This window comes from Oncorhynchus masou, chromosome 5 (assembly GCF_036934945.1).
Source record: "Oncorhynchus masou masou isolate Uvic2021 chromosome 5, UVic_Omas_1.1, whole genome shotgun sequence".
Lineage (NCBI taxonomy): Eukaryota > Metazoa > Chordata > Actinopteri > Salmoniformes > Salmonidae > Oncorhynchus > Oncorhynchus masou.
In genome coordinates, this window is record NC_088216.1 from 54,069,903 (window position 1) to 54,095,920 (window position 26,018).

The 26,018-nt window shown below is 40.4% G+C and overlaps 2 protein-coding genes across 4 annotated transcripts in view; one reads left to right on the forward strand and one right to left on the reverse strand.

Moving 5' to 3' along the window:
- LOC135539863 (growth/differentiation factor 11-like) overlaps window positions 1-5,812 on the forward strand; it is a 51,899-nt gene extending 46,087 nt beyond the window's left edge. Inside the window, exon 3 of one of the 2 annotated variants that reach the window (XM_064966047.1) lies at window positions 1,672-5,812. In XM_064966047.1, coding sequence (XP_064822119.1) covers window positions 1,672-2,052 — 381 coding nt within the window. In that variant the 3' untranslated portion in view covers window positions 2,053-5,812. The remainder of the gene's footprint in view (window positions 1-1,671) is intronic. The other variant, XM_064966048.1, reaches the window with a different exon arrangement.
- A 1,471-nt stretch (window positions 5,813-7,283) lies between these two features.
- LOC135539866 (SAP domain-containing ribonucleoprotein-like) overlaps window positions 7,284-26,018 on the reverse strand; it is a 64,642-nt gene continuing 45,907 nt past the window's right edge. For both annotated transcript variants that reach the window (XM_064966054.1, XM_064966053.1), the window contains exons 10-11: window positions 9,190-9,276; window positions 7,284-8,212 (exon numbers count right to left, since the gene is read on the reverse strand). In XM_064966054.1, coding sequence (XP_064822126.1) covers window positions 8,171-8,212; window positions 9,190-9,276 — 129 coding nt within the window. In that variant the 3' untranslated portion in view covers window positions 7,284-8,170. The remainder of the gene's footprint in view (window positions 8,213-9,189; window positions 9,277-26,018) is intronic.

The window sequence follows — 26,018 nt, forward strand, 5'->3', positions numbered from 1 at the left end:
CGTGGCCACTTACATCTCCAACTCAATCATCAAGTCTGCAGATGACACAACCGTGGTATGCCTGATTACCAATAATGACGAAACAGCCTACAGGTAGGAGGTGAGGGCCCTGGTGGAGTGGTGCCAGGAAAATAACCTATCCCTCAAAGACAACAAAACCAAGGAGCTGATCATGAACTTCAGGAGACAGCAGAGGGGGAACGCCCCCATCCATATCGACAGAACCAAAGTGGAAAAGGTGAAAAGCTTCAAGTTCCTCTGCATGCACATCACTGACAACTTGAAATGGTCCATCCACACAGATAGTGTGGTGAAGGCAGCGCAACAGTGCCTCTTCAACCTCAGGAGGCTGAAAAAATTTGGCTTGGCCCCTAAGACCCTAGTGAACTTCTACAGATGCGCCATTGAGAGCATCCTGTTAGGCTGTATAACTGCCTGGCAACAGCGGGGCTCTCCAGAGGGTGGTGCGGTCTGCCCAGCGCATCCCCGGGGACACACTGCCTGCCCTCCAGGACATATACAGCACACCCAGGGTCACAGGGAGGCCAAGAAGATCATCAAGGACCTCAGCCACCCGAGCCAAGGCCTGTTCATCCCGCTACCATCTAGAGGTCGGAGACAGTACAGGTGCATCAAAGCTGGGACCGAGAGGCTGAAAAACAGCTTCTATCTCCAGGCCATCAGCCTGTTAAATAGTCACAACTAGCCGGCCCCGACTTGTACCCTGCCTGAACTTTAGTGACTGTTACTAGTCAGCTAACACCCGGTACTCAACCCTGCACCTTAGAGATTGCTGCCCTAATAATGTTTACATACTGTTTTAACCACTTCATGATGTATAGTATATACTGTATTCTAGTCCAGGCTCATCCTATATAACTACTGCTGTAAACACCTTTTCTATTCATATACTGTCCATAATGTCTCCACACCATCAGTATATTTATATTCTGGACTCTGACATTGCTCGTTCTAATATTTATATATTTCTTAATTCCTTTCTTCATATTTTTGGAATTTGTGTGTATTGTTAGGTATTACTACACTGTTGGAGCTAGGAACATAAGAATTTCACTACACCCGCGATAACATCTGCAAAATATGTGAATGCGACCAATACAATTTGATTCGATTTTTTGGGATTACTCTGTTACTTTTGGATTCCCATCCCTTTTAAGAGGCATTAGAAGAACGCAAAAAATATCCATCAAATGTATTTGATGTATCATCACAATGGTCTCTGGTGGAACAAACTTCAATTTGTGCCTATTTTCAATGCTGATTGAATGTCATTGAGAAAACAGAAAGGTGTAAATTCATTTTTTCACAAACATCCTTTCTGAATTTAAAAGTATTCCAATAAGTAACCAAGTTTTTCAAAAAGTATCTGTAATCTGATTACAATATTTTTTGCTGGTAACGTAACTGATTAGTAACAGTTTTTTGGTAATCAGATTACATGTAACTGGGTTGGTTACTCTCCAACCCTGTTAAAACCATAGGTAGTAAGAGAAGTGCATCGGTTTTATTTTTTCTCCAGTGATGTTAATCGTCCCAGTACTCCAGGTTTTTTCCTAGAAGCATTACTCGCATCACTGTTGAGTTCTATCTTAATCACCTCCTTTCTCCTCCTGTCCCCGCTCCTTTCCCCTCCCCCTCCCCTGACTCCAGCAGCCGTTCCTGGAGGTTAAGGTTCTCGAGACGACCAAACGTTCCCGACGTAACCTGGGACTGGACTGCGACGAGCACTCCACTGAATCCCGCTGCTGCCGCTACCCGCTAACGGTGGACTTTGAGGCTTTCGGCTGGGACTGGATCATCGCTCCCAAGCGCTACAAGGCCAACTACTGTTCGGGCCAGTGCGAATACATGTTCATGCAGAAGTATCCACACACCCACCTGGTACAACACGCCAATCCCAGAGGCTCAGCAGGGCCCTGCTGTACCCCCACTAAGATGTCACCCATCAACATGCTCTACTTTAACGACAAGCAGCAGATCATCCACGGAAAGATCCCTGGCATGGTGGTGGACAGGTGTGGCTGCTCTTAGACCCAACGGAAGTCATGCATAATCGTGCACGCCTAACTCCACATCATTTCCACCCAAAACCCTGACTAAGCGCTCCTCTGGCACCAGACTTTATCCCCCTTCTCACTCCGCCACAAAAAAATCATCGTTATTCATTTTAGTCAAACGTAAAAATGAAATATGAAATAAGGATAGGACTGAGGATGAGTGGTAGAAATATATATTGAATATTATAAAGGGGATGTGTCTGTGGAGCAGCTTGAGAAACTTATGGTAAATAAGACAAAACTATGTTTTAGGTGTTTGTTCGTTTTGTGGTTTGGTTTTCTTCAAAAAAAAGTTTGAAAGAAAATGTCTATCAGGTTTTTTGAAAAGATGGTGTCTTTGTTGAAATGTCCTGGATAGTGGATCCAGGCTGATGGAGGGAGACATTCCTAAGCAGTTACAGTATATTATACTTTTCCCACATCTTTACTTCCAAGCAAATTCAGTTCTGAGGTGAGGGGCCAAACTGTTTTATCTGTGTAAAAAATGCTTTATTCACATATTATACTCCTATCAATGGGATTTGTTTCACAACAAAGACATTTATAGACAGTGCCAATAGAGGGGGACTTTGTCTACTAATTACCAGTGCTATTGTGCAATGCTTAATTTTTAGCATCTTTGTCATTACAAAACACATCTCCCTTACTTGTCTACTTTTAGACTTAAAAGTTTATGAAATTAATCCAACATTTTATGAAAATAATGTTCTAAAGGTTTAAAGTGTTGAGATCCAAAGCCAAACTCTGTGCCCTCTGAACCGGTTCACAGTTATTTTGAGAAAAATAAGAAAATAAATTAGTTATTTCACTACCTTTAAAGGGGCAGTGCAGTCAAAAACGTGATTTCCCTATGTTTTATATTATTACCACACTGAGGTTGGAATAATATTGTGAAAACTATGATAATAGTTTAGTTAATTTAGTGCAAGAGCTGTTTGAAAAAGCCGCCTGGCGACACCTGGTGATGTCGCCAGGCGGTATGAGTTAATAAACCAATAACAGAGAGTTTGCCCTCCTCTCTGACAATGGGCAAGTTCATTTTGCATGGCCCGGTGCCCCGTGCAGGTGGAGTTTGTACATTTTAGACCATTCCATTGGTCCTTAAGTGAAATCTCCAGCCACCCGGGGCACCGGGCCAGACCAAACGAACTTGCCCAATAACAGCAAGTTTTCAGGTTACATGTCCTTCCCATTAGCCTCCTCCAATTAGGCTCCTCACTCAGACCACTCAAATTCCTTCTTGAGAAATAGCTATTTTTGTTTATGTTGAATATTTGAATTGAAAACAATCACAGTAAGGTACTTAATTGATACCAAGAAAATATTTGAAATTGAGATAAAAACACCCGCAATGGACCTTTAAAAGTGAACAGGAAAGGGTTGTAATACACATTCTGTTTTACTGCAGAAGCTCATAACAGCTCAGGTGACCTCAGTATCAACCTGCACACAATGTTTAGATGAACTAAGACAAACATGTCAAAGCTACACTCATAAAACCTTCTGGTTGGTCTAGGGCACGCAATTTTAGAATTTAAGATTTGGCTTGTTAGATTTTTGTATAGCCCATCTTTGGATATCTATTACATATCAACTAAATCAAGAATTAAAAATCAAGAATATGGGAAACATGCAAGGGTGCCAGTTTACACTACTGTAATTGTCAGATTATTTTGTATGGAGTAAATTCACAGTGAAAGGGAACCCCACAAGTACATTGACTAACCTGGTCCACATGACTATAGCCTATTTAGGCGGTGTTTACACAGGCAAGCAAATTCTGATCTTTTTCCCACTAATTGGTCTTTTCTTTTTCAGAGTGGACCTGATTTATCAGAAGAGAGATTAGTAAAAAAAGATCAGACTTGGGCTACCTGTGTAAACGCAGCCTTATATACTTCTGTCGTTTTCACTCTGCACACTGTGCATTTACCATTCCCATTTACACAAACAAACCTAATGATCAGAGGACCAAATTTATTCTGTCAAGTTGCTATGGTGGGAATGTTAAGATGGTTGTGGCAAATAAGACAACCTTGTGTTGGAAAGAAAATCAAATGCTTGATTGACATAGGCCTTCATACTAGTAAGTAAAGGGAAGAAGAGCTAGATTGTGAGTCATATAGAAAATAAGGAACATTGATACGGACAAGAATACAGCTGAAATGCCATTTCTAGTTTAGAGAGAACATATATTTTGATTGAATATCTCAATGCCCCCACCCCCCACCTCAACTGCATCTGTAACATGCAGTAAATATTGGAAGTGCTTGAACAGAGTGTAGATTAGAAAGTCTGTCTTGTCTCCTGGATGTCAAAGCGAAGATATCCCTTTGTTAAAAACGAAAGCACTATGCTGTTGGATAAAGGAAGAGCCTTCTGACATTATATATAAATAATATATGTATATAATAAAAAGGGGTACAAAAAATACTTTCTGGGCACTACCTTACCAACAATAAATTTTGCACTATGGGACGTTCATGGCGTGAGGAGTCGTGTTGTTTGTATTTTACCTTATCGAGCACAAGAGCTTTTACAATTGAAAAAAGAACGGTCCAAGCGTCTGGCGATACACCATGTGGATAGACTAGTGAGCCTTTCACTTCTTTTGTTACCATCACACTTTCCTGACTTCCTTTTCGTCTGAAGCGGAGGCCTGTCCATATTCTCACGCTCCTCTTACACTCATCTCAGAAACCTGGACTGACCAGCGGCCAAAAGGCCTCCTCGGCCTCCCGGTGTGATAAGTCGTGTGTTACAAGTGTCTGGACCGATGAACATAGAACGCTTTAAACTGGAAATGCCCCTCCGTCAACTTCAATCAATCTGTCATCAACTCTGAGAGACTTTTGTCCTTTTGAATTTGAGCGACTTGTGTTGACAGTCTAACCACAGACATGTTTTGCCTTTGTGTGTTTTGAGTGAAAGTGCCCATATTAGAATGGGAAAAAGTATCCAGGGATCGTTAGCCAAAGTAGAGGATGATATGTGTGCTGTGACTTTTGTAACTGCAGGAATATATATGCTAAACAATTTCAAAGGAAGAAAAAAACGTGGTATGGGCAGCGGTTGGAAACAATTCAACTGGTCAAGTGTCTCTGTATTTATTAAGATCAAATCAATGAATTTCAAAGTATGTCTACCTCACTTCAGCATTCTGTTATAAATTTGACAGTTAAGTTTTGTTATGAGTTAATCTGTGCAAACTTGTAACCTGGATAGTAAACCCAAAAAAGTAGACTAAAGCCACAGGGGCACCTTGGTCTCAAGTCAAGATTGAGTAATTGACAGCTGAGTTCAAAAGAGTGACTGAAGCAAATAGCTAAAGGTAATGTATACTGACAAAAGAAGAAGAAAATGGCTGTGCCCAGGACCATGGCTGAACTCTGGTTAATGCTGTGGATAAAGTTGCATTTTGAATTTTTGTGTCTGTATACTGGTATGTGTAAGAAAGTGTTTTCATATATATAAAAATATGAGAGGAAAAAATCTCTATGTAAATAAATACCCAAATGTTGACATTTTATGTTTTGGACAGGTTCTCCGCTTCTGTTTTTGCCAACTTTCTTTTGCTTTCATTTGTTCATCATGTTGTATAGATACAATTCACCCCAACATTGTAGTTTAATGGTTGTGCATATTAATAATTGTTCCATTGTTATTTTTTTCTTTTTTTGTTATTTGTTTTCTGTCTTATTTTGTACAATAAATCATTTATTTAGCTTACGAAATTCACGGCTGATTGATTGACCTTTCCTTGTGTTTCTCTGGCTACCCCTACCCTAGCCCACTGCCACACCTTACTTGTGGCATTTCCAGCTCCTAACTTATAAACATGCGTGTCATGGGTCACACAAAATGCATTTAAGAGGTCAGGTACTGCCTGGTGGCATCCTGACTCTTGGGATGGGTGAGGGTAACAGGAAACTCTGACATTAATTCTGAGGCTAATTGGTGGAAGAGAGAGAGGAGGAGAGAAACAGGCCCGAAGAGAAAGGTTTAGTGTTGGGAGGCCATTGTTTAGATTTCGTACGGGATCTAGCATGACCCAATTAATATGTCACCTGATAGGACGGCCTCTCATCAACCTAATTTAGCGAATCAATGGGGGACAAATGAGACTGAACACGGAGCTCTTTACTGATGCAAATGCACACAGACCACCCACCCCAGAGAAGAGAACATTGATGCCAGCAATGACATAAACCTTACGACATGCTCACACAAACACGTTTCCAAACAAAACATTCACACCCTCGTCTGCCCATAATCACACACACTGAAAATCAAACTCTCACCTATGCGCACACATAGCTAGATATTCACAACTAATTTCTGGCCTATATGGACCACTAAAAGCCACAAGGGGACCTGTTCTCAGTCAATGTCGTCTTCAATGACAAACAGTCAAACTAGTAGCGTACAGATCATTTGAGGAAGGGTGGGAGAGACCTCAACCTCATGCTGCCAAAGGACAATCAGATCCCCTCAGGTAAGCTGCAAGTGACAGGCACTGGTTAAAGTTCTAAAGTGGCCATTATTTAGCTACTAACACTTTGTCCAACTTCCACAGCTACTCCTTATCATCATTAGTAATTTACATTATCACAAACATTACAGCGAAATGTGTCACTATACTTTAACACATAAAACATTAAACCACTGACAACAGCTACAAATCATAAAATATACCTGTTTAAATGCACTCGAGGGGAAAACAGGAAAAATATTAAAATCTTACAAAACTCCCAAGAAAGAGGGTTGGGAAGTTTATGATTGAAGCAATAGCCATAAAGTGAAGAAAAGTTCATTGAAGGTAAATTGGGGGCAGCACTCAATAGGATTGATTGCTGAACACAGTAATCAGTAACACCTTTGTGTCCTGCTCAATAACAGACCACTGTTCAGAGAGGGAGGTTGTTCAAGAAAAATCACACTTGTTCACTTGTGTGAAGGATGAAAGAGTCCAATTCTGCCCATTTCAGGGACGCTTCAACTTCAAGTGATAATTGCCTCCATCCCAAATTACTGTCTCAGGGAAAATTCAAGTGTTTTGGTTAAATTGTTTAAATATGAAGAGAAAAAAACAGTATTGGTGCTGTTAGTAGGTATTGCTGGTGCTATAGCATATGGTTAAGAAGACTTTTAGCTGGAGTTTGATTCAAATGATATTGTGAAATGTAGTAAGAACAATGTCAGAAGTCCAATAACAGTCATGTTTTATTACAGATCTTGAAACGATCTATTCATTAGTAACTGTTTACAAACCCACTTAGCAAACGTGTTAAAGGGATAGTTCATCCAAATTAAAAATCACAGTGTAAGGAAAACAATATGAAAGTAGTCTTTGGAAAAGCAGAGACCACAACAATCCATGCTTTTGTTTACCCTGGCTCAAATCCCCAAATGCCAACTAGCGTTTCTGTTCAAAAATCAATGCCAAGTCAATACTTCATGTTTGAAATGCTATGCCTAAATCATCCCAAAGTGTCTGAAATGTATTTTGTAGCACTATTAAATTACTGTAAGATGATGCATTTATCATTATGAAGTTAGCATAAGTGTGCAGCCAGGAATCCAAACTGGCAAACTATTGAAGTGCGTATCTGATATAACAATGAATTCCCAACTGAAAAGTAGCTTAGTGCCTCCACACTTGTTACAGCATGTCCACTGAGTGACATGTCACAAACCTGGTGTAGTGGTAACACCTGGATTGCAGGAAACTATTGACAGGTTTAGCTATATGTTGTTTAGTTATTAAAATCCTTGCCAGGGAACATCAACCCTTTCTCTCCTCCAGAGCAGAACAGATACAGCAGGACCATCCCTCCCCTGGAGGAGTTCCTTTAACACCTGAAGGGGTACACATACTTATTTCCCAACAGCAATAGGACAAGTTTACTCAAGGGTTGTTAGGACACTTGTGGGAAATTGGATAAGATCTTTCATTTCCAACTTTTACATAGTGTAAAGATTATTTCTTACTGAACAGCACGGGTTGGTATTTTACCACTGTAAAACAAGAGTAACAAGTTTTTAAAAATTACAAAATTAAATCATTAAAAAAGTACAAATATAAAATTGAATCAATTATTTCCAAATCGGTCTGCTCGTTTCCTCTTCTTTACCTGAAATGGAGGGGGGAAATGAACATGTAAGGAACATTCTACATAAATGTCATGTGTTTCAAATGTATACAGAAGAGCATATACAGAATTAATTGTACATTGTGACTCAGGATTTATATTTGTGGAATATGCATGTGCAACGATAATAGAGCTTTCTTATCAAGTGAGATTAGAATTGCTGAATTGTCATTTAAATGACGGGGTGGTGGTGAGGAAGCAGAAACATCACATCAGAGTATTAAGTCAGTATCAAAACAAGCAGGCCTGATACCTGCAACATTAAACTGCAAGCATCATCCTTACATATGTTTTAGTAATTTGATTACTTATTTAAGCAAAATCATTAATAACCACATTGTATGTAACAGCAGAACTAAGCAATGCACAAAACACTAACTGCTTGTCATTGCTGGATGACTATATAGGTCATCGACATGCTCCGATACCATCTGGAATTCCTTTGTGTATGTTCAAGGGAACATCAATCATTCAAGACATTTTCAAAAAACTCAAGGTAGAAACTTTGAGAACTGTAAAGTTAGACTCTACACCTGTATACCCCTATGAACTTTGGAAACAATTACCAATAATATGAATTGTGGAATGTGGAAATTAAGCAATCATTTACACTTGTTAAAGATGACTCACATTACATTTCCCCAACAGATTTGACACATCTATTGACTCAAAATAGGTTCATAACATCAACTAAAATGTTTGATTTTGCCTAAATATTGAGGCAATGCCCAATTCTTCTTCTTTCAGAACTTTGCTATTCTTCATTCTTTTTCTGTTCTAAAACAATCTAATAGCAACGTACAAAACATTCTTATATCCTCCTTCCCAACACACAACTATGTGAACATTTCAGTCGCTTATTTTGAATGTTTCTCACAACAGTGTTTGATCACTTACAAATCTGTCCCACCAGCTCTCTTTTGGCAACAACAAGGACATGAAAACAAAACCTTTTGTACCTCGCTATCTTCGGCCCCAACTACAGCAGCAGCAGTGAGAATCCCAAACCTCTCCTTCCTCTTTTTCAGCTTCTCGTCGACTTCAACCTGCAACACAACATCAGAAATGGATGAGGAGACTTAGTCTTTTGGAAAAGCAACAAATAAATGACATTCCGCTGACAGAAATGCCAAAGTACATTGAGTAAGGGGGAAGAAAAATACCCCCAAATTCTGGGTGTAAATTAAAAGGCTGAAAATCTGGTGGCCTGGCAAATAATGTTAAGGTTATGCGAGGACACAGCAAGCTTTTCCCTCACACACTGTGTTCTGGCAAGAGATTGCCAACAAGAACAAACTGACAGATTCCAGGTCACTGGTCAAACCTCCAAAACACAACCCTTGAGGTCAGCTCCATCCCCGTCCACATCCCAGAACCAACGTGAGGAGCGGGATGGGCTGAGAGTGGGACGCCACATACAGCATTACTACCTTAAAGACCAACAAAGAAGGCAAATATGAGCTTTTGATTGCGCTACCACCATAATTGCTGAATTAAGAAGAAAAATAAGTTGGTCAAAGACACATATTTTTCAGAAGTTTACATTTGTGGCCATAGGCTACTTCAGCAATAATCAAATCAAAGTTTATTGGTCACGTGTACAGGATACAGGGTGTAAACAGTACAGTGAAATGCTTCCTAGCAAGCTCTCCTCAACACAGGTTTCTAGACTAACTTTCTCCACTGGTGGCACCAGTGATACACATTTTTTTAGTTAATGGCACAAGCATATGATTTGGCGCTGCGCAGGAATAATGAACTGACCTGTGGCCCATAGTGTACCTGCATTCCATACAGAACCAGGCTAAAAATGACTAACCATCTTTTAAATTAGAATTCCCTTGCAGGGCTTGACATTCAGATAAATTTACCATTGGCACACCGGGCCAGTGTCAACTGAAAGCTTCTCCATCCTCGTGCTGACATCCACAGTCATTTCTGTTTAAAGAAGGGACGTCAAAGATGTGAGTCTGAACAACATTCAAATGCAGAGAATGGAAAGCCAAACCCCATGTGCCTAAAGTGTCTGACCTACACTATATACCCCTTCAGATTAGTGGATTCAGCTACTTCAGCCACACCAATTGCTGACAGGTGTATAAAATCAAGCACACAGCCATGTAATCTCTGTAGACAAACATTGGCTGTAGAATGGCCTTACTGAAGAGCTCAGTGACTTTCAACGTGGCACTGTCATAGGATGCCACCTTTCAAAAAAAGTCAGTCGTCAAATTTCTGCCCTGCTGGAGCTGCTATTGTGAAGTGGAAATGTCTAAAAGCAACAACGGCTCAGGAGCGAAGTAGTAGGCCACACAAACTCACAGAGCGGGACCGTCGAGTGTTGAAGCGCATAGCACGTAAGAAATAGTCTGTCCTCGGTTGCAACACTCACTACAGAGCTCCAAACTGCTTCTGGAAGCAACTTCAGCACAATAACTGTCTGTCAGCAGCTTCATGAAATGGGTTGCCATGGCTGAGCAGATGCACACAAGCCTAAGATCTGAAGTGCTGTAAAGCGTGCCGCCATTGGACTCTGGAACAATGGTAACGCGTACTCTGGAGTGGTTTATCACGCTTCACCATCTGGCAGTCAGACGGATGAATCTGGAATTGGTGGATGCCAGAAGAAAGCTACCTGCCCGAATACATAGTGTCAACTGTAAAGTTTGGTGGAGGAAGAATAATGTTCTGGGGCTGTTTTTCATGGTTTGGGCTAGGCCCCTTAGTTTCAGTGAAGGGAAATCTTAACGCTACAGCATAGTGACATTCTAGACGATTCTGTGCTTCCAACTTTGTGGCAACAGTTTGGGGAAGGCCCTTTGTTGTTTCAGCATGACAATGCCGCCGTGCACAAAGAAAGGTCCATACATACATGTTTTTTTGAAAACAGTGTGGAAGAACTTGACTGGCCTGTAAAGAGCCCTGACCTCAACCCCATTGAACACCTTTGGGATGAATTGGAACGCCAACTGTGAGCCAGGCCTAATCACCCAACATCAGTAATGCTCATGGCTGAATGGAAATAAGTCCCTGCAGCAATGTTCCAACATCTAGTGGAAAGCCTTTCCAGAAGAGAGGAGGCTGTTATAGCAGCAAAGGGGGAACTAAATCCATATTAATGCCCATGATTTTGGAATTAGTTGTTCGAAGAGCAGGTGCCCACATACTTTTGGTCATGTAGTGTACCTTCTTCCTGGCTCTGCCTGCACCAACCACCCTTATATTCAACAGGAATGGATTGTTTTGGCCCCTTCACAGTGAAGATGTGCCCGAAGGAATGAGAAGAGGTGGAGAATCTTTTCATTTCCAATTACTTGATACTATTTTCACACAATACATCAAGATATTGATGAACAGAAGAACATAATCATATACTGAGAGGATATGTTTGTCACAAAAGATTGAATTGAGGGAAGGGTTGTTTCAGTGTTGGCCTATGAAAAGAGTTGTGCATTTCTTTATGGCCGGCACAGTCAGTGAAAGGCTCTGTGGGTTCTCCATAGTTCACATGGCAAACTCTCAAAAACCGGTTGTCCCCCCTGCCCCTGTGATGCCTTAAGCAGAGGCCAGTGTTGACACAGTGCTGGCCAATCTAATTTTGATTGTCAGGAGCAGGGAACAGCAATCCCCCCTCCACCCCCCGAGATCATCAAGTTCATCCCCCCACCCCTAGAACAATATTCAGCCATTCCTGGGCCTCACGGAGTGAGCTCACTGGAGTTAATCTCTCAGGCCTCTCTATCCTCCCTCTCTTGCACTCCCTCTTCCTCGCTCTCTTTCTTTCTCTATTCACAAAGCCATTCTAGAACAGCTTGAATTAGTGACAGTTATTATTCAGACTAATGAGTAAAAAATCAGAGGCTACAATAGTGGACTATGGCATGTAGCTAAGTGCATTCATAAATCTATCATTCTTAACTAAATGCAAAGACGAGGGGAAAATGAACCGGTCAGAGCTGAGATGACGAGTCTAACACTTTTCGTGTGATGTCACTTTTTCCACAAATCACAAAATTGCCCACAGAAACACTCAAATACGAAAGCTTTCAGACATTGCTATTTCTGATTAATAGAAACCGACAAAGAACTCTCGAACATCTCTGTACCTTGACATCACCCACTGGGCAAAAACTGGTTGAATCAATGTTGTTTCCACATCATTTCAACCCCCCAAAATCTATGTGATGACGTTGAATCAACGTGGAAAATTAATTTGGATTTGCAAAAAGTAAATATAAAGTAAGTTTACTTTTTTTAAAAACCAAAAAAAATCAAATGATCTTTTTTTGATTTCACATCGAATTCACATTAGTTGAAAACTCTAATATTACTAATATTTCTACTACTCTACATAGCATTTTAGCTACCGTTTATACACACTGCATATTTATTTATATACTGGATTCTTGACATAGCTCACTGTAATATATATTTGCTGAGCAATTAGTGTTTTTTGAAGTCGGTTCGGTTTCGATTATTATAATTTAAAAAAAATGAAATACACTATGCATTATGTGAGTTGAATGCTTTAACACAGAATAAAACAATGAATAAAGGTCCCATGATGGCAGTGACCATTACCTCTTATCACTTATTAACCATCATTTATTCACATTACTTTAATCAAATTTCAGTTGTGTATCTTTGTTTTATTTGACTACTATTATTTAATTCAAAGTCATCACCTCATCTCTATAGAGCTGCTGCCTTATACTGTCTGACAAAACCACTATTTTAGTAGTTCTTTAAAATAAATAAGGCATATTTTGCTGAATGCCAACTATTGTTCACTTAGATCATGTATTTTCAGGAAGAGATACCTTCACGAAGCAACTGCTCTCTATCCCTCTCAATAGTGCAAATCCCCATTCAATTCCCTCAGTTTAAGATTGAGATATGTACTTTTTTCATGGGCTGCATCTCAATCAACCGCATCCAACCAATGTTGGCCTTCTGAAAATCGGTAGCATCCAAATGCTTTGGCTTACAAACCAATATGACCACCCATACAAACGAATGGAAGTATGGAGGTAGTTTTGCACCAACAAAAATAAGGGGTTAAATGTGACAAAAAATATATAAATTTCCTGAGCTTTCTTATATCTCCAAGATATAGGACACTTCAAAACCTTATTCAGTTGGGTTCATTTTTTACTGTATTTTCTACCAATTTATGAATGTGTTATTCAATGCGTTTCAATGGGCAATAGTAGTAAAGGCCAAATTAAATATTGTTTCAAATATACATATATTTTTTTTATACCTAAGGGGTCATAAAATTAAAAATCAAAAAGCTAAATGATCCATGGTATGACCATCTTAAAACAATTCCATATGTTAGCTTAGTATCCCCCCAACAGCTTAAGACTGAGGTTTAAAATAGCACTACTAATATTATTTCCTGCTGTGTGTATATATATATATATATATATCAATCCTAGTATATCTTGTGTAAATTAATTTGGTGTAGACGCATATAGATTGCATTTGGATTACTGTTACAGTGCTATTTGGGTTGTTAATTGGATTTGTTTCGACATTTCTTTATTTCTTGTTCTTAGTTTAAGTTAATAATAATAATATAATATATCCCATTTAGCAGACGCTTTTGTCCAAAGCGACTTACAAGTCGGCTGGGGCCACTACTTTTACATATGGGTGGCCCCAGCGGGAATCGAACCCACGACGCTTGGCGTTGCAAGCGCCATGCTCTACCGACTGAGCCACACAGGACCAGAGGTTGATTATTTGTGTACACCTGTTTGACATTTTACTGCATTATTAGGAGCTAATAACATAAGCCTTTTGCTGCACCCGCTATAACATCTGCTAAACTGTGTACGCGGCTAATAAACTTTGTTTTGAACTCAACCAAATGTAAATCAAAACTAGATGTTGAACTGATGTCTGTGCCCCTATTCTGAGGGATATTAAATTATGTGACATGTCAAGAAGCCTTCTTTATTTTCCCAGATATGTATGGCCAGATTGGACAGATGGCCCTCTATACTTCTATTCAAAAGTGTGTGCGTACATTTGAGTGTGGTTCCATACACTTTGTGGGGGGGGGGAAAGGGCCCATTGCTATTATAATTCCAGATTCAAATGCAGATAGAGCTGAAAGTCCAGCCAAGCCTCCTCCTTAAAAATCACACATGTAAATGATGGTCCTTCAAATGAGTAGACAAATGCCTGGTCTATGTGTGGAGAATGATAAATGACCAAAGCTGGGGATTCAGTTATTCACTCATTCATTCTTAGGACCGATAAATTAAATTTGGCTCATTGCTTTTCTTCAATTCAAATTAAAGTATGCATGATGTGGTAATGCAGAAAACGGCTCCTCAATTGTCTTTTGTGGAATGCAGGGTAGGGAGAGGGGGGCACAGCGTAGTGATTGCCGGCCATCACATACAGGGGAAGTCATCAGTGTCACCCCACTCAAATTCAAACCGTTGCGGATATAAAAAGATTTCAGCAATGATTTAGGTGCTGGTGGGAGCCTTTGACAGCATAGCAGTGACAGTGAGTGGCTGGCTTCGTGGTGTAATAGGCACTAGTGTTCCACTGTATCCTGATACTTCTGTACTTTTTCAATACTATAACATGAAAAATGGTTCAGTACTAGATTGAGAGATTATGAAATCAGTGCAGTCTATGTCCCCTTATAGTGTGAGTGCACCGTGCTTGCTCCACTTAAACATTGCTAGCTCTAACCTGTACTGGGGAACAACTGCCCTCACTGGGAGTTTGGGATGCATCATGTTAGCTCCCCACTGCACAGAAATGAACAAACTTGAATAATGCAACACGGCATGTAGAAATGATGCTGCTGTTAATTACTTTTTGCAAAACAATGCCCATTACAGGCCAGGACACTTTACAATGCAAGAAGATAGCTTTATAGGCTAACTTTCATTGCTAGCTTACACCTGAAGCTAACATCAAGTCACTACCCTAGTACTTTGTTCGTGATAAAATACTTATTTTACGCAAACTATAATGCAAAATATGTTGATTTCAAGCTGAAAAACCATACACCAAAACCAAAGTCTCTCCTGTCTCCATCACTGTGTGTGGGAATGACGTCATTAGGTCTTGAGATGCTTCTTCTATGCAAATGTTGTTGACCAGTACAATAAGTCCCAAATGGAAAGGAAACGGATTGTTTTTCATCTGTCGGCCCATGAAATCAGCAAAAACAAGCTCAACTCAATGCATGCACACACTCTTAGAATATGCAACCTCAGTAAATGGGTACACAGAAGAGAAATGGAGAGAAGAGGATAAGGGGGGTGTGGGGGATACAGTTTTGAACTCTAGGCTTGTTTAAACAATTTCTATAACAGCCATCCACCATGCATTCTAATTGGTGAGTTGGTGATTAATCAGGCTGGTGATTTTATGCTCACTCACGATTTTAAGTTAAAAGAACAGAGATTTTTAAATTGTGTATATAATGTAACAGTTAGTCAAACATATTTGCTTCTAAATACGGGTAGATATGGTTTGTATGACTTAAAGGAATAATCCACTGAAAACTACAAATCCCTATGATTTACATTGTTAAATAATGCAAATATATGAGAACAATATAGGTTGCAATTTTTTGGGCAATTTCAGCGTTATAATAAGTTAGGACGCAACATGTGAAAATTGTGGAAATCTGCAGTGCTCAAGTTGACTACAAAACCCACAATGCAATGCTCCCCCTAGAAAGACTGGCTGGGTAGCAAGGTAGCTAGCTAGAGAACGTAACACACAATAATACAAAAGTCAATATCAGCATGTGAAGTATTTAGCTAGCTGTAAAATTCCTGAAACATATGGCATTATCTGACTATGTTCAACCTGGTAGAGATTGGGTTTCTAGCTCAAAGCTGTGTGAGCCAAGTTGTTATGGCAACGCGCAAGGGCCCTGCGAGCCTGCAAGATTGAAGACAAGAGGAGAAAACTGCTTTGCGCAATGGTAGTTGAAGGAAGAAAGGATATTAACATTTGAACAAAATATACACTTTGTCGTAACGATTTAGACAGATGGATGGGTGGCGCAGCATTCGAAGGCACTGCATCTCAGTGCTAGAGGTGTCACTACTACAGACACCCTGGTTCGAATCCAGGCTGTATCACAACCAGCCGTGATTGGGAGTCCAATAGGGCGGCGCGCAATTGGCCCAGCGTCGTCCGGGTTTGGCTGGTGTAGGCCGTCATTGTAAATAATAATTTGTTCTTAACTGACTTGCCTAGTTAAATAAAGGTTACATGTGTTCAAGACAAACATACGTAGTGTAGTGGCTACGGTTTTGGATTTTCTGGAAACCCGACTTGCCATGGATAAAAATATAGATTTTTATGTAATGCTTCCCACTCCGCTGACTACATAGTAGCTTGCTCAGTTATTTATTTTACCAGACAAGTCAGTTAAGAACAAATTCTTATTTTCAATGACGGCCTAGGAACAGTGGGTTAACTGCCTGTTCAGGGACAGAACGACAGATTTGTACCTTGTCAGCTCGGGGGTTTGAACTTGCAACCTTCCGGTTACTAGCTCTAACCACGAGGTTCCCCTGCCGTTTTGATTAGCGATGACGCCTTTGTCTGGTGTAGCTTACATAAAAATGTAATGTTGTACACAAAGGACATGGTTCAAATGTTAGAACTATTGAATTCCATGCCTTACTAGGCTATTAGAGTTTCTCCTGTACTTTTGCATACTTCTTATGCAGTAGTTCTGAAAGTAGTACGCACGGTAGTACGTAGGGACCGTAGTACGCGCGGTCCACAAAAATTGCATACTATTTCACATACAGTACTGGTGAAGTTATAGAACACCTACTCATTCAAGGGTTTTTCTTTATTAAAAAAAACTATTTTCTACATTGTAGAATAATAGTGAAGACATCAAAACCATGAAATAACACATATGGAATCATGTAGTAACCAAAAAAGTGTAAAACAAATCAACATTTATTTTATATTTCAGATTCTTCAAATAGCCAACCTTTGCCTTGATGACAGCTTTGCACACGGTTGGCATTCTCTCAACCAGTTTCATGAGGAAGTCACCTGGAATGCAGTTCAATTAACAGATGTGTCTTCTCACTGAGATTCAGTGCCTTAGACTGCTGCGCCACTCAGGAGCCATTTACAGATCCTTCAGGAAGTGTTCACATCCCTCGACTTTTTCCACAATTTGGTGGGTTTCAGCCTGATTTTAAAATGTATTAAATATAGATTTGTTTGGGTCACTGGCTGGCGTACACATAATACCCAATAATGTCAAAGTGGAATGTTTTTTTTTTTTTTTTTTTTTTTTTTTTTTTTTTTACAAATTAATAAAACAAATGAAGACTACAAGTAAGTATTCACCCCCTTTGTTATGGCAAGTCTAAATAAAATCAGGAGTAAACATTTGCCCAACAAATCACATAATTAATACGCTGCATGGACTCCCTCTGTGTGCAATAATACTGCTTAACATTATTTAATGGGCACATTTTGCACAATACAGGTGTGGAAAGCCTGACAGGTGTGGAAAGCCTGACTTAAAAAAAAGACACATAGAATAATAATAATAGCTATTTAGCTAGCATTGGAAAGATACATATTTTAAGCTTCTTTACTCTTAATTTTTTATAACTGGCACTACTCACAATATACTGCAATCCTTCAATCAATATAAGATCACTAATAAATAGATTAGGATGCGTAATATACAGGTTCTATAAAACTAATATAATTTCATGGAGATTTAGTTCAGTCTAACTAACCTAAACTTTGTGAGAAGCACTAACTGCTGTAAGTTTAACACAAAAGTGTCATTGTATATAAAAAAGCATGATCCCATTTTGCCTATGTAAGTTGGACATCACAGAAAAAATAGTACCCACAAATCATTCAGGGGGAGAGCAATAAAAAATGAAGACATAAAACGTGAAAATGTGTTCTGGCCATCCCACCCGCATTCCCAAAACATGCAAGGCCTCTCTACAAGCTCAACTGCAGATTGTCAAAACTAATCTTGACATTACTGGGAACAAATCTATCCCCAAAGATCAAAAGGTGAAAGGTCAGGAATACTCTGACAGGGATAGAGGGAGGTCAGAAAAAAACAGCACCCATTCCTTTAAAAAAAAAAAGAGGGGAGGGGAGGAAATACTACGAAACAAATTACTGAAAACTGTTGTGAACCTAGCTACCCTTATATATTAAATGTAAAATATATAAAATAAATAAAATAAACGTATGGACAGGGTGCAAATGTAAAATGGCGCCGACAAATATGGCAGCTCTGCTTCTAGCTCCTAAGCAACTTTGCCCAGAATTTGTTACTACATACAGCTGGAAAGAACTTTTGGATATCAAAGCGTCGGTAACTAGGAATACGACTTTCTAGAATTGGATCCTTTGTTCATACCCTCCAGGGCAATTGAACATATTCCAGAGGCTGCTCCAAAACACCGCTGGCGGAGAAGAGGTATTCAGAGTGGACTTCCAGTCGAACTTCCGAGTATATTACTCGCTAATGTTCAGTCTCTGGATAATAAAGTAGACGAGCTCAGGGAGAGGATCTCCCAGAGAGACATCAGGGATTGTAACATACTCTGTTTTACAGAAACATGGCTCTCTCAGGATACACTGTCCCCATCCATACAGCCAGCGGGGTTCTCAGTACATCGGTCAGACAGGCATGAAGAACTCTCCGGGAAGAAGAAAGGCGGGGGTGTATGTTTCATGATTAACTTTGAAATGCCTACAAGGCCCTCCCCCGCCCTCCCTTCAGAAAATCTGATCACGACTCCATTTTGCTCCTCCCTTCCTATAGACACAAAGTCAAACAGGAAGTACCTGTGCTAAGGTCTATACAACGCTGGTCTGACCTAACGGTATCCATGTTTCTAGATTGTTTTTATCATGCGGACTGGGATATGTTCCGAGTAGCCTTTGAGAATAACAACGAATACGGTGACTGAGTTCATCAGGAAGTGTATAGTAGATTTTGTACACACTGACTATTAAAACCTACAGCATTCGCACAAAACTGAAAGTGTGAACCACTGCGTTTAACCATGGCAAGGTGACTGGGAATATGGCCTAATACAAACATTGTAGTTATTCCCTCCTAAGGCATTCAAACAGACAAAAAGTCAGTACAGAGACAAAGTGGAGTCGCAATTCAACAACTCAGACATCAAAGGGAAAACCAGCCTTGTCGCAGACACCGACGTCTTGCTCCTGGACTGTTAAGCTAAACACCTTCTTCACCTGCTTTGAGGATAACACAGTGCCACTGACGCGGCTCGCTACCAAGGACTGCAAGCTCGCCTTCTCCGTGGCCGACGTGAGTAAGACATTTAAGCTTGGTAACCCTCGCAAGGCTGCCGGCCCATGCGGCATCCCTAGCCGCATCCTCAGAGCATGCACAGACCAGCTGGCTAGAGTGTGTACAGACATATATAATCTCTTCCTATCACAGTCTGCTGTCACCACTTGCTTCAAGATGGCCACCATTGTTCCTTTACCCGAGAAAGCAAAGGTGACACAACTAAATGACTATCGCCCTGTAGCACTCACTTCTGTCATCTGAAGTGCTTTGAGAGGCTAGTTAATGATCGTATCACCTCTACACCCTAGACCCACTTCAATTTGCTTACCGCCCAAATAGATCCACAGATGACGCAATCACCATCCACACTGCCCTATCCCATCTGGACAAGAGGAATACCTATGTAAAAATGCTGTTCATTGACTATAGCTCAGACTTCAACACCATATTACCCTCCAAGCTCATCATTAAACTCTGGGCCCTGGGTCTGAAACCCGCACTGTGCAACTGGGTCCTGGACTTCATGATGGGCCACCCCCAGCTGGTGAGGGTAGGAAACAATACCACCACTTCGCTGATCCTCAACACAGGGACCACAGAAGGGTATGTGGTTATCTTATCCTGTACTCAATGTTCACCCACGACTGCGTGGCCACGCATGCCTCCAAATCAATCAAGTTTGCAGACAACAGTAGTAGGTCTGATTACCAATAATGATGAGACAGGGAGGAGGTCAGGACCCTGGGAGAGTGGTGCCAGGAAAATAACCTCTCACTAAAAGTCAACAAAATACTGGAGCTGATTGTGGACTTCAGGAAACAGCAGAGGGAGGACGCCCCTATCCACATCGATGGGAACGCAGTGGAGAAGGTGGAAAGCTTCAAGTACACATCACTGATGATCTGAAATGATCCACCCACACAGGGTGTGGTGAAAAAGACGCAACAGCGTCTCTTCAACCTCAGGAGGATGAAGAAATTCGGACTTGGCCCAGAAAACCCTAACTTACTTTTACAGATGCACAATTGAGAGCATCCTGTTGGGCTGTTTCACCACCTGGTACGGCACCTGCACCGCCCGCAGCCGCAGGGCTCTCCAGAGGGTGGTGCGGTCTGCCCAATGCATCACCGGGGGCAAACTACCCACCTTCCAGGACACCTACAGCACCCAATGTCACAGGAAGGCCAAAAAGATAATCAAGGATATCAACCCAAGCCACTGCCTGTTCACCCCGCTACCATCCAGAAGGTCAGTACAGGTGCATTAAAGCGGAGACCGAGACTGAAAAACAGCTTCTATCTCATGGCCATCAGACTGTTAAATAGCCATCACTAGCCGGCTTCCACCCGGTTATGCAACCCTGCACCTTTTTTGCACGCCCAATTATTCAGTTTTTGATTTGTTAAAAAAGTTTGAAATATCCAATAAATGTCGTTCCACTTCATGATTGTGTCCCACTTGTTGTTGAATCTTCACAAAAAAATACAGTTTTATATCTTTATGTTTGAAGCCTGAAATGTGGCAAAAGGTCGTAAAGTTCAAGGGGGCCGAATACTTTCGCAAGGCACTGTATATACTGTATTCTATTCTGTGTTTTAGTTAATACCACGCCGACATTGCTCAATCTAATAATTATATATGTCTTAATTCCATTATTTTACTTTTAGATTTGTGTTGTATTGTTGTAAATTTTTAGATACTAATGTACTGTTGGAGCTAGAAACACAAGCACTTCGCTACACCCCCAAAACATCTGCTAAATATGTGTATGTGACCAATAACATTTGATTTGTTTTAAAGGGGGGGGGGAAGGGTGGCCGTGGCATTGGAGGTGCTTGATTTGCAAGCTGTCAGCTGATTACCCTTCAGATGAAGAGCAGTGGACCTCATTCTCTGTCCAGTGCCTTGTGGTCTGTTGCGTTGCAGCCTCACTAAATCAACATTGTTCTAATGAGGTGTCACACTTGACACAGAGCAGCCAAGGCCCCTCTCGTAGGTGTCAGTGCCACAATGGGCAACCCTCCATCTCCAGCGCCTTCCTGACATATTTGATTCATTGGAGACCCTGGGCCCTGTCAGGTCAAATTTACCCCTATCAAAACGCCAGCATCGACACATTCAACCTCACCTCAACACCACCCCCAACAACACTTACAACTCCCACAGCCATTTTGGAAAACAACCAAGAAAAATGCCTTCCCCGGTTAGGCTACACAACCAGCCTTAAACCCAGACTACGATTTGCAACTGCACATGGGGACAAAGATCATACTTTTGGAAATGTCCTCTGGTCTGATGAAACAAAAAATAACTGTTTGGCCATAATGACCATTGTTATGTTTGGAGGAAAAATGGGGAGGCTTGCAAGCTGAACACCACCATCCCAACCATGAAGCACGGGGGTGGCAGCATCATGTTGTGGGGGTGCTTTTCTGCAGGAGGGACTGGTGCACTTCACAAAATAGATGGCATCATGAGGGGGGAAATTATGTGGATATATTGAAGCAACATCTCAAGACATCAGTCAGGAAGTTAAAGCATGGTCGCAAATGGGTCTTCCAGATAGAAAATGAACCCAAGCATACTTCCAAAGTTGTGGCAAAATGGCTTAAGGACAACAAAGTCAAGGTATTGGAGTGGCCACCACAAAGCCCTGACTTCAATCCTATAGCAAATGTGTGGGCAGAACTGGAAAAATCATGTGTGAGCAAGGAGGCCTACAAACCTGACTCAGTTACACCAGCTCTGTCAGGAGGAATGGGCCAAAATGCACCCAACTTATTGTGGGAAGCTTGTGGAAGGCTACCCGAAAGATTTGACCCAAGTTAAACAATTTAAAGGCAATGCTACCAAATACTAATTGAGTGTATGTAAACTTCTGACCCAATGGGAATGTGATGAAAGCAATAAAAGCTGAAATAAATCATTATCTCTACTATTATTTTGACATTTGACATTCTTAAAATAAAGTGGAGATCGTAACTGACCTAAAACAGGGAATTTTTACTAGGATTAAATGTCAGGAATTGTGAAAAACTGAGTTTAAATGTATTTGGCTAAAGGTGGATGTAAACTTCCGACTTCAACAGTATACACAATACCCCATAATGACAAAGTCAAAACATGTTTTTAAAAAGCACTGCTAGAGAACCATTTTCAAGTCTTGCCATACATTTTCTAGATGATTTATGTCAAAACTGTAACGCGTCCACTTAGGAACATTCCAGACCATTTTCTAGTACATGAAACACTGACGTCACGCACTGATGCGCGCAACTTTTGGCGGCAGTAAGAAAACCATCGCCATCTGTGCCCATTCAACATACCCTAGATTTACGTTTTTATTACTTCTAAACAAAATCCCCTTTTTGGGATTCTCATACGTTTTGATTCTTGCTTGAACAATCGCTAAGATTATATTTGGTTGTGATCTTTGCAAAATATTGTAACTAGTTTGGATGCAGCTGTTAGCTAGAATCCTAACTCTCATTGATACAGTGGGCAAAAAAAGTATTTATTCAGCCACCAATTGTGCAAGTTTTCCCCCTTAAAAAGATGAGAGGCCTGTAATTTTCATCATAGGTACGCTTCGACTATGACAGACAAAATGAGAAAAAAAATCCAGAAAATCACAGTGTAGGGTTTTTAATGAATTTATTTGCAAATTATGGTGGAAAATCAGTGTTTGTAGGTGACCAAAAAAAAAAAAATCAAGATTTCTGGCTCTCACAGACCTGTAACTTCTTCCTTATGAGGCTCCTCTGTCCTCCACTCTTTACCTGTATTAATGACACCTGTTTGATCTTGTTATCAGTATAAAAGACACCTGTCCACAACCTCAAAGAGTCACACTCCAAACTCCACTATGGCCAAGACCAAAGAGCTGTCAAAGGACACCAGAAACAAAATTGTAGACCTGCACCAGGCTGGGAAGACTGAATCTGCAATAGGTAAGCAGCTTGGTTTAAGAAATCAACTGTGGGAGCAATTATTAGGAAATGGAAGACATACAAGACCACTGATAATCTCCCTCGATCTGGGGCTCCACGCAAGATCTCACCCCGTGGGGTCAAAATGATCACAAGAACGGTGAGCAAAAATCCCAGAACCACTCGGGGGGACCTAGTGAATGACCTGCAGAGAGCTGGGACCAAAGTAACAAAGCCCACCATCAGTAACACACTACGCCGCCAGGGACTCAAAGATAAACTTTTGTTATTGACCAAATACTTATTTTCCACCATAATTTGCAAATAAATTCATTAAGAATCCTACAACGTAATTTTCTGGATTTTTTTTCTTCTCATTTTGTCTGTCATAGTTGAAGTGTACCTATGATGAAAATTACAGGCCTCTCTCATCTTTTTAAGTGGGAGAACTTGCACAATTGGTGGCTGATTAAATACTTTTTGCCCCACTGTATATGCTGTAGTAACAGCTAGCCAAAGTGCCATTTTACTGGTTGAAGTTTAACTGTTTTTTTTCAGTATAATTCAGTTGATTTGCAATGTTGACAAACATTACATTAAGCAGGACATTCAAATTAGCCTTAAAATCCTATTACAATCCAAAAGTAGTGTGAAATGAATTCATAAGCAACATTCAAAAACAGGCTTTTGCTGCCGTTCTATAAGAACACCCCCTTGTTCTGCCACCAAGTTGCGCTCATCGTCATCGTGCGGCAATGTTTGTAAACACAGAAAGGGGTCTATGTCTTCTTGGTTAACTCCAGTGTAGATTTGGCCTTGTGTTTTATGTTATTGTCTTGCTGAAAGGTGAATTTGTCTCCCAGTGTCTGTTGGAAAGCAGACTGAACCAGGTTTTCCTCTAGGATTTTGCCTGTGCTTAGCTCTATTCCGTTTATCTTTATCCTAAAAAACTCCCTAGTCCTTGCCGATGACAAGAATATCCATAACATGATGCAAGCCACCACCATTTGCCCCAAACATAACACTGTGTATTCAGGACAAACATTTAATTTGCACTATTACATTAATGCGTTAGTGCAAACAGGATGCATGCTTTAGAATATTTTTATTCTGTACAGGCTTCCTTTTTACTCTGCCATTTATGTTAGTATTGTGGAGTAACTACAATGTTGTTGATCCATCCTCAGTTTTCTCCTATCACAGCCATTAAACTTTGTAACCATTTAAAAATCACCATTGGCCTCATGGTGAAATCACCAAGTGGTTTCCTTCCTCTTCGGCAATTGATTTAGGAAGGGCGCCTGTATCTTTGTAGTGACTGGGTATATTGATACACCATCCAAAATGTAAAATGGATAATTACACCATGCTCAAAGGGCCTTTTTTTACCCATCTACCTATAGGTTTCCTTCTTTGCAAACCATAGGAAAACCTCCCTGGTCTTTGTGGTCGAATCTGGTTTGAATCATGTCTGAGTATAACAGAACTTATGTAGCAGGATACACCATCCAAAATGTAAAATGGATAATTACACCATGCTCAAAACTATAGGTTTCCTTCCTTGCAAACCATAGGAAAACCTCCCTGGTCTTTGTGGTCGAATCTGGTTTGAATCATGTCTGAGTATAACAGAACTTATGTAGCAGGTGAAACGCAGAGGAAAATCCATTCAGGTTATTTTTTTTGAGGTTGCTCTCTTTTCAATGGATTTTCATTGGGAATCCAGATTTCTAAGAGACCTTATTGCAGTTCCTACCGCTTCCACTGGATGTCACCAGTCTTTAGAAATTGGTTGAGGTTTTTCCTTTGTGTAATGAAGAAGTAGCCCTGTTCAAAACGAGGGTCACTTCAAGTGTACCGTTAGATAGAGGCGCGTGACCAGAAAGGTAGCGTCAGTTTGTTTTCTTCCTGTATTGAACACAGATCATCCCGTCTTCAATTTTATCGATTATTTACTTTAAAAAAAACACCTAAAGTTGTATTACGAAAGTAGTTTGAAATGTTTTGGCAAAGTTTACAGGTAACATTTGAGATATTTTGAAATCACGTTGCGCAAGTTGGAACCGGTGTTTTTCTGGATCAAACGTGGCAAATAGATTTACATTTTGGATATATATCAACGGTATTAATCGAACAAAAGGACCATTTGTGATGTTTATGGGACATATTGGAGTGCCAACAAAAGAAGCTTGTCAAAGGTAAGGCATGATTTATATTTTTATTTCTGCGTTTTGTGCAGGGTTGAAATATATTTTCTCTCTTTGTTTACGGAGGTGCTACCCTCAGATAATAGCATCGTTTGCTTTCACCGAAAAGCCTTTTTGAAATCTGACATGTTGGCTGGATTCACAACACGTGTAGCTTTAATTTGGTATCTTACAAGTGTGATTTCATGAACGTTTGATTTTTATAGTAATTTATTTGTATTTGGCGCTCTGCATTTTCACTGGCTTTTGGCCAGGTGGGACGCTAGCGTATCCCATAGAGCAGGGGTGTCAAAGTCAAATGGACGGAGGGCCAAATAAAAAATTTA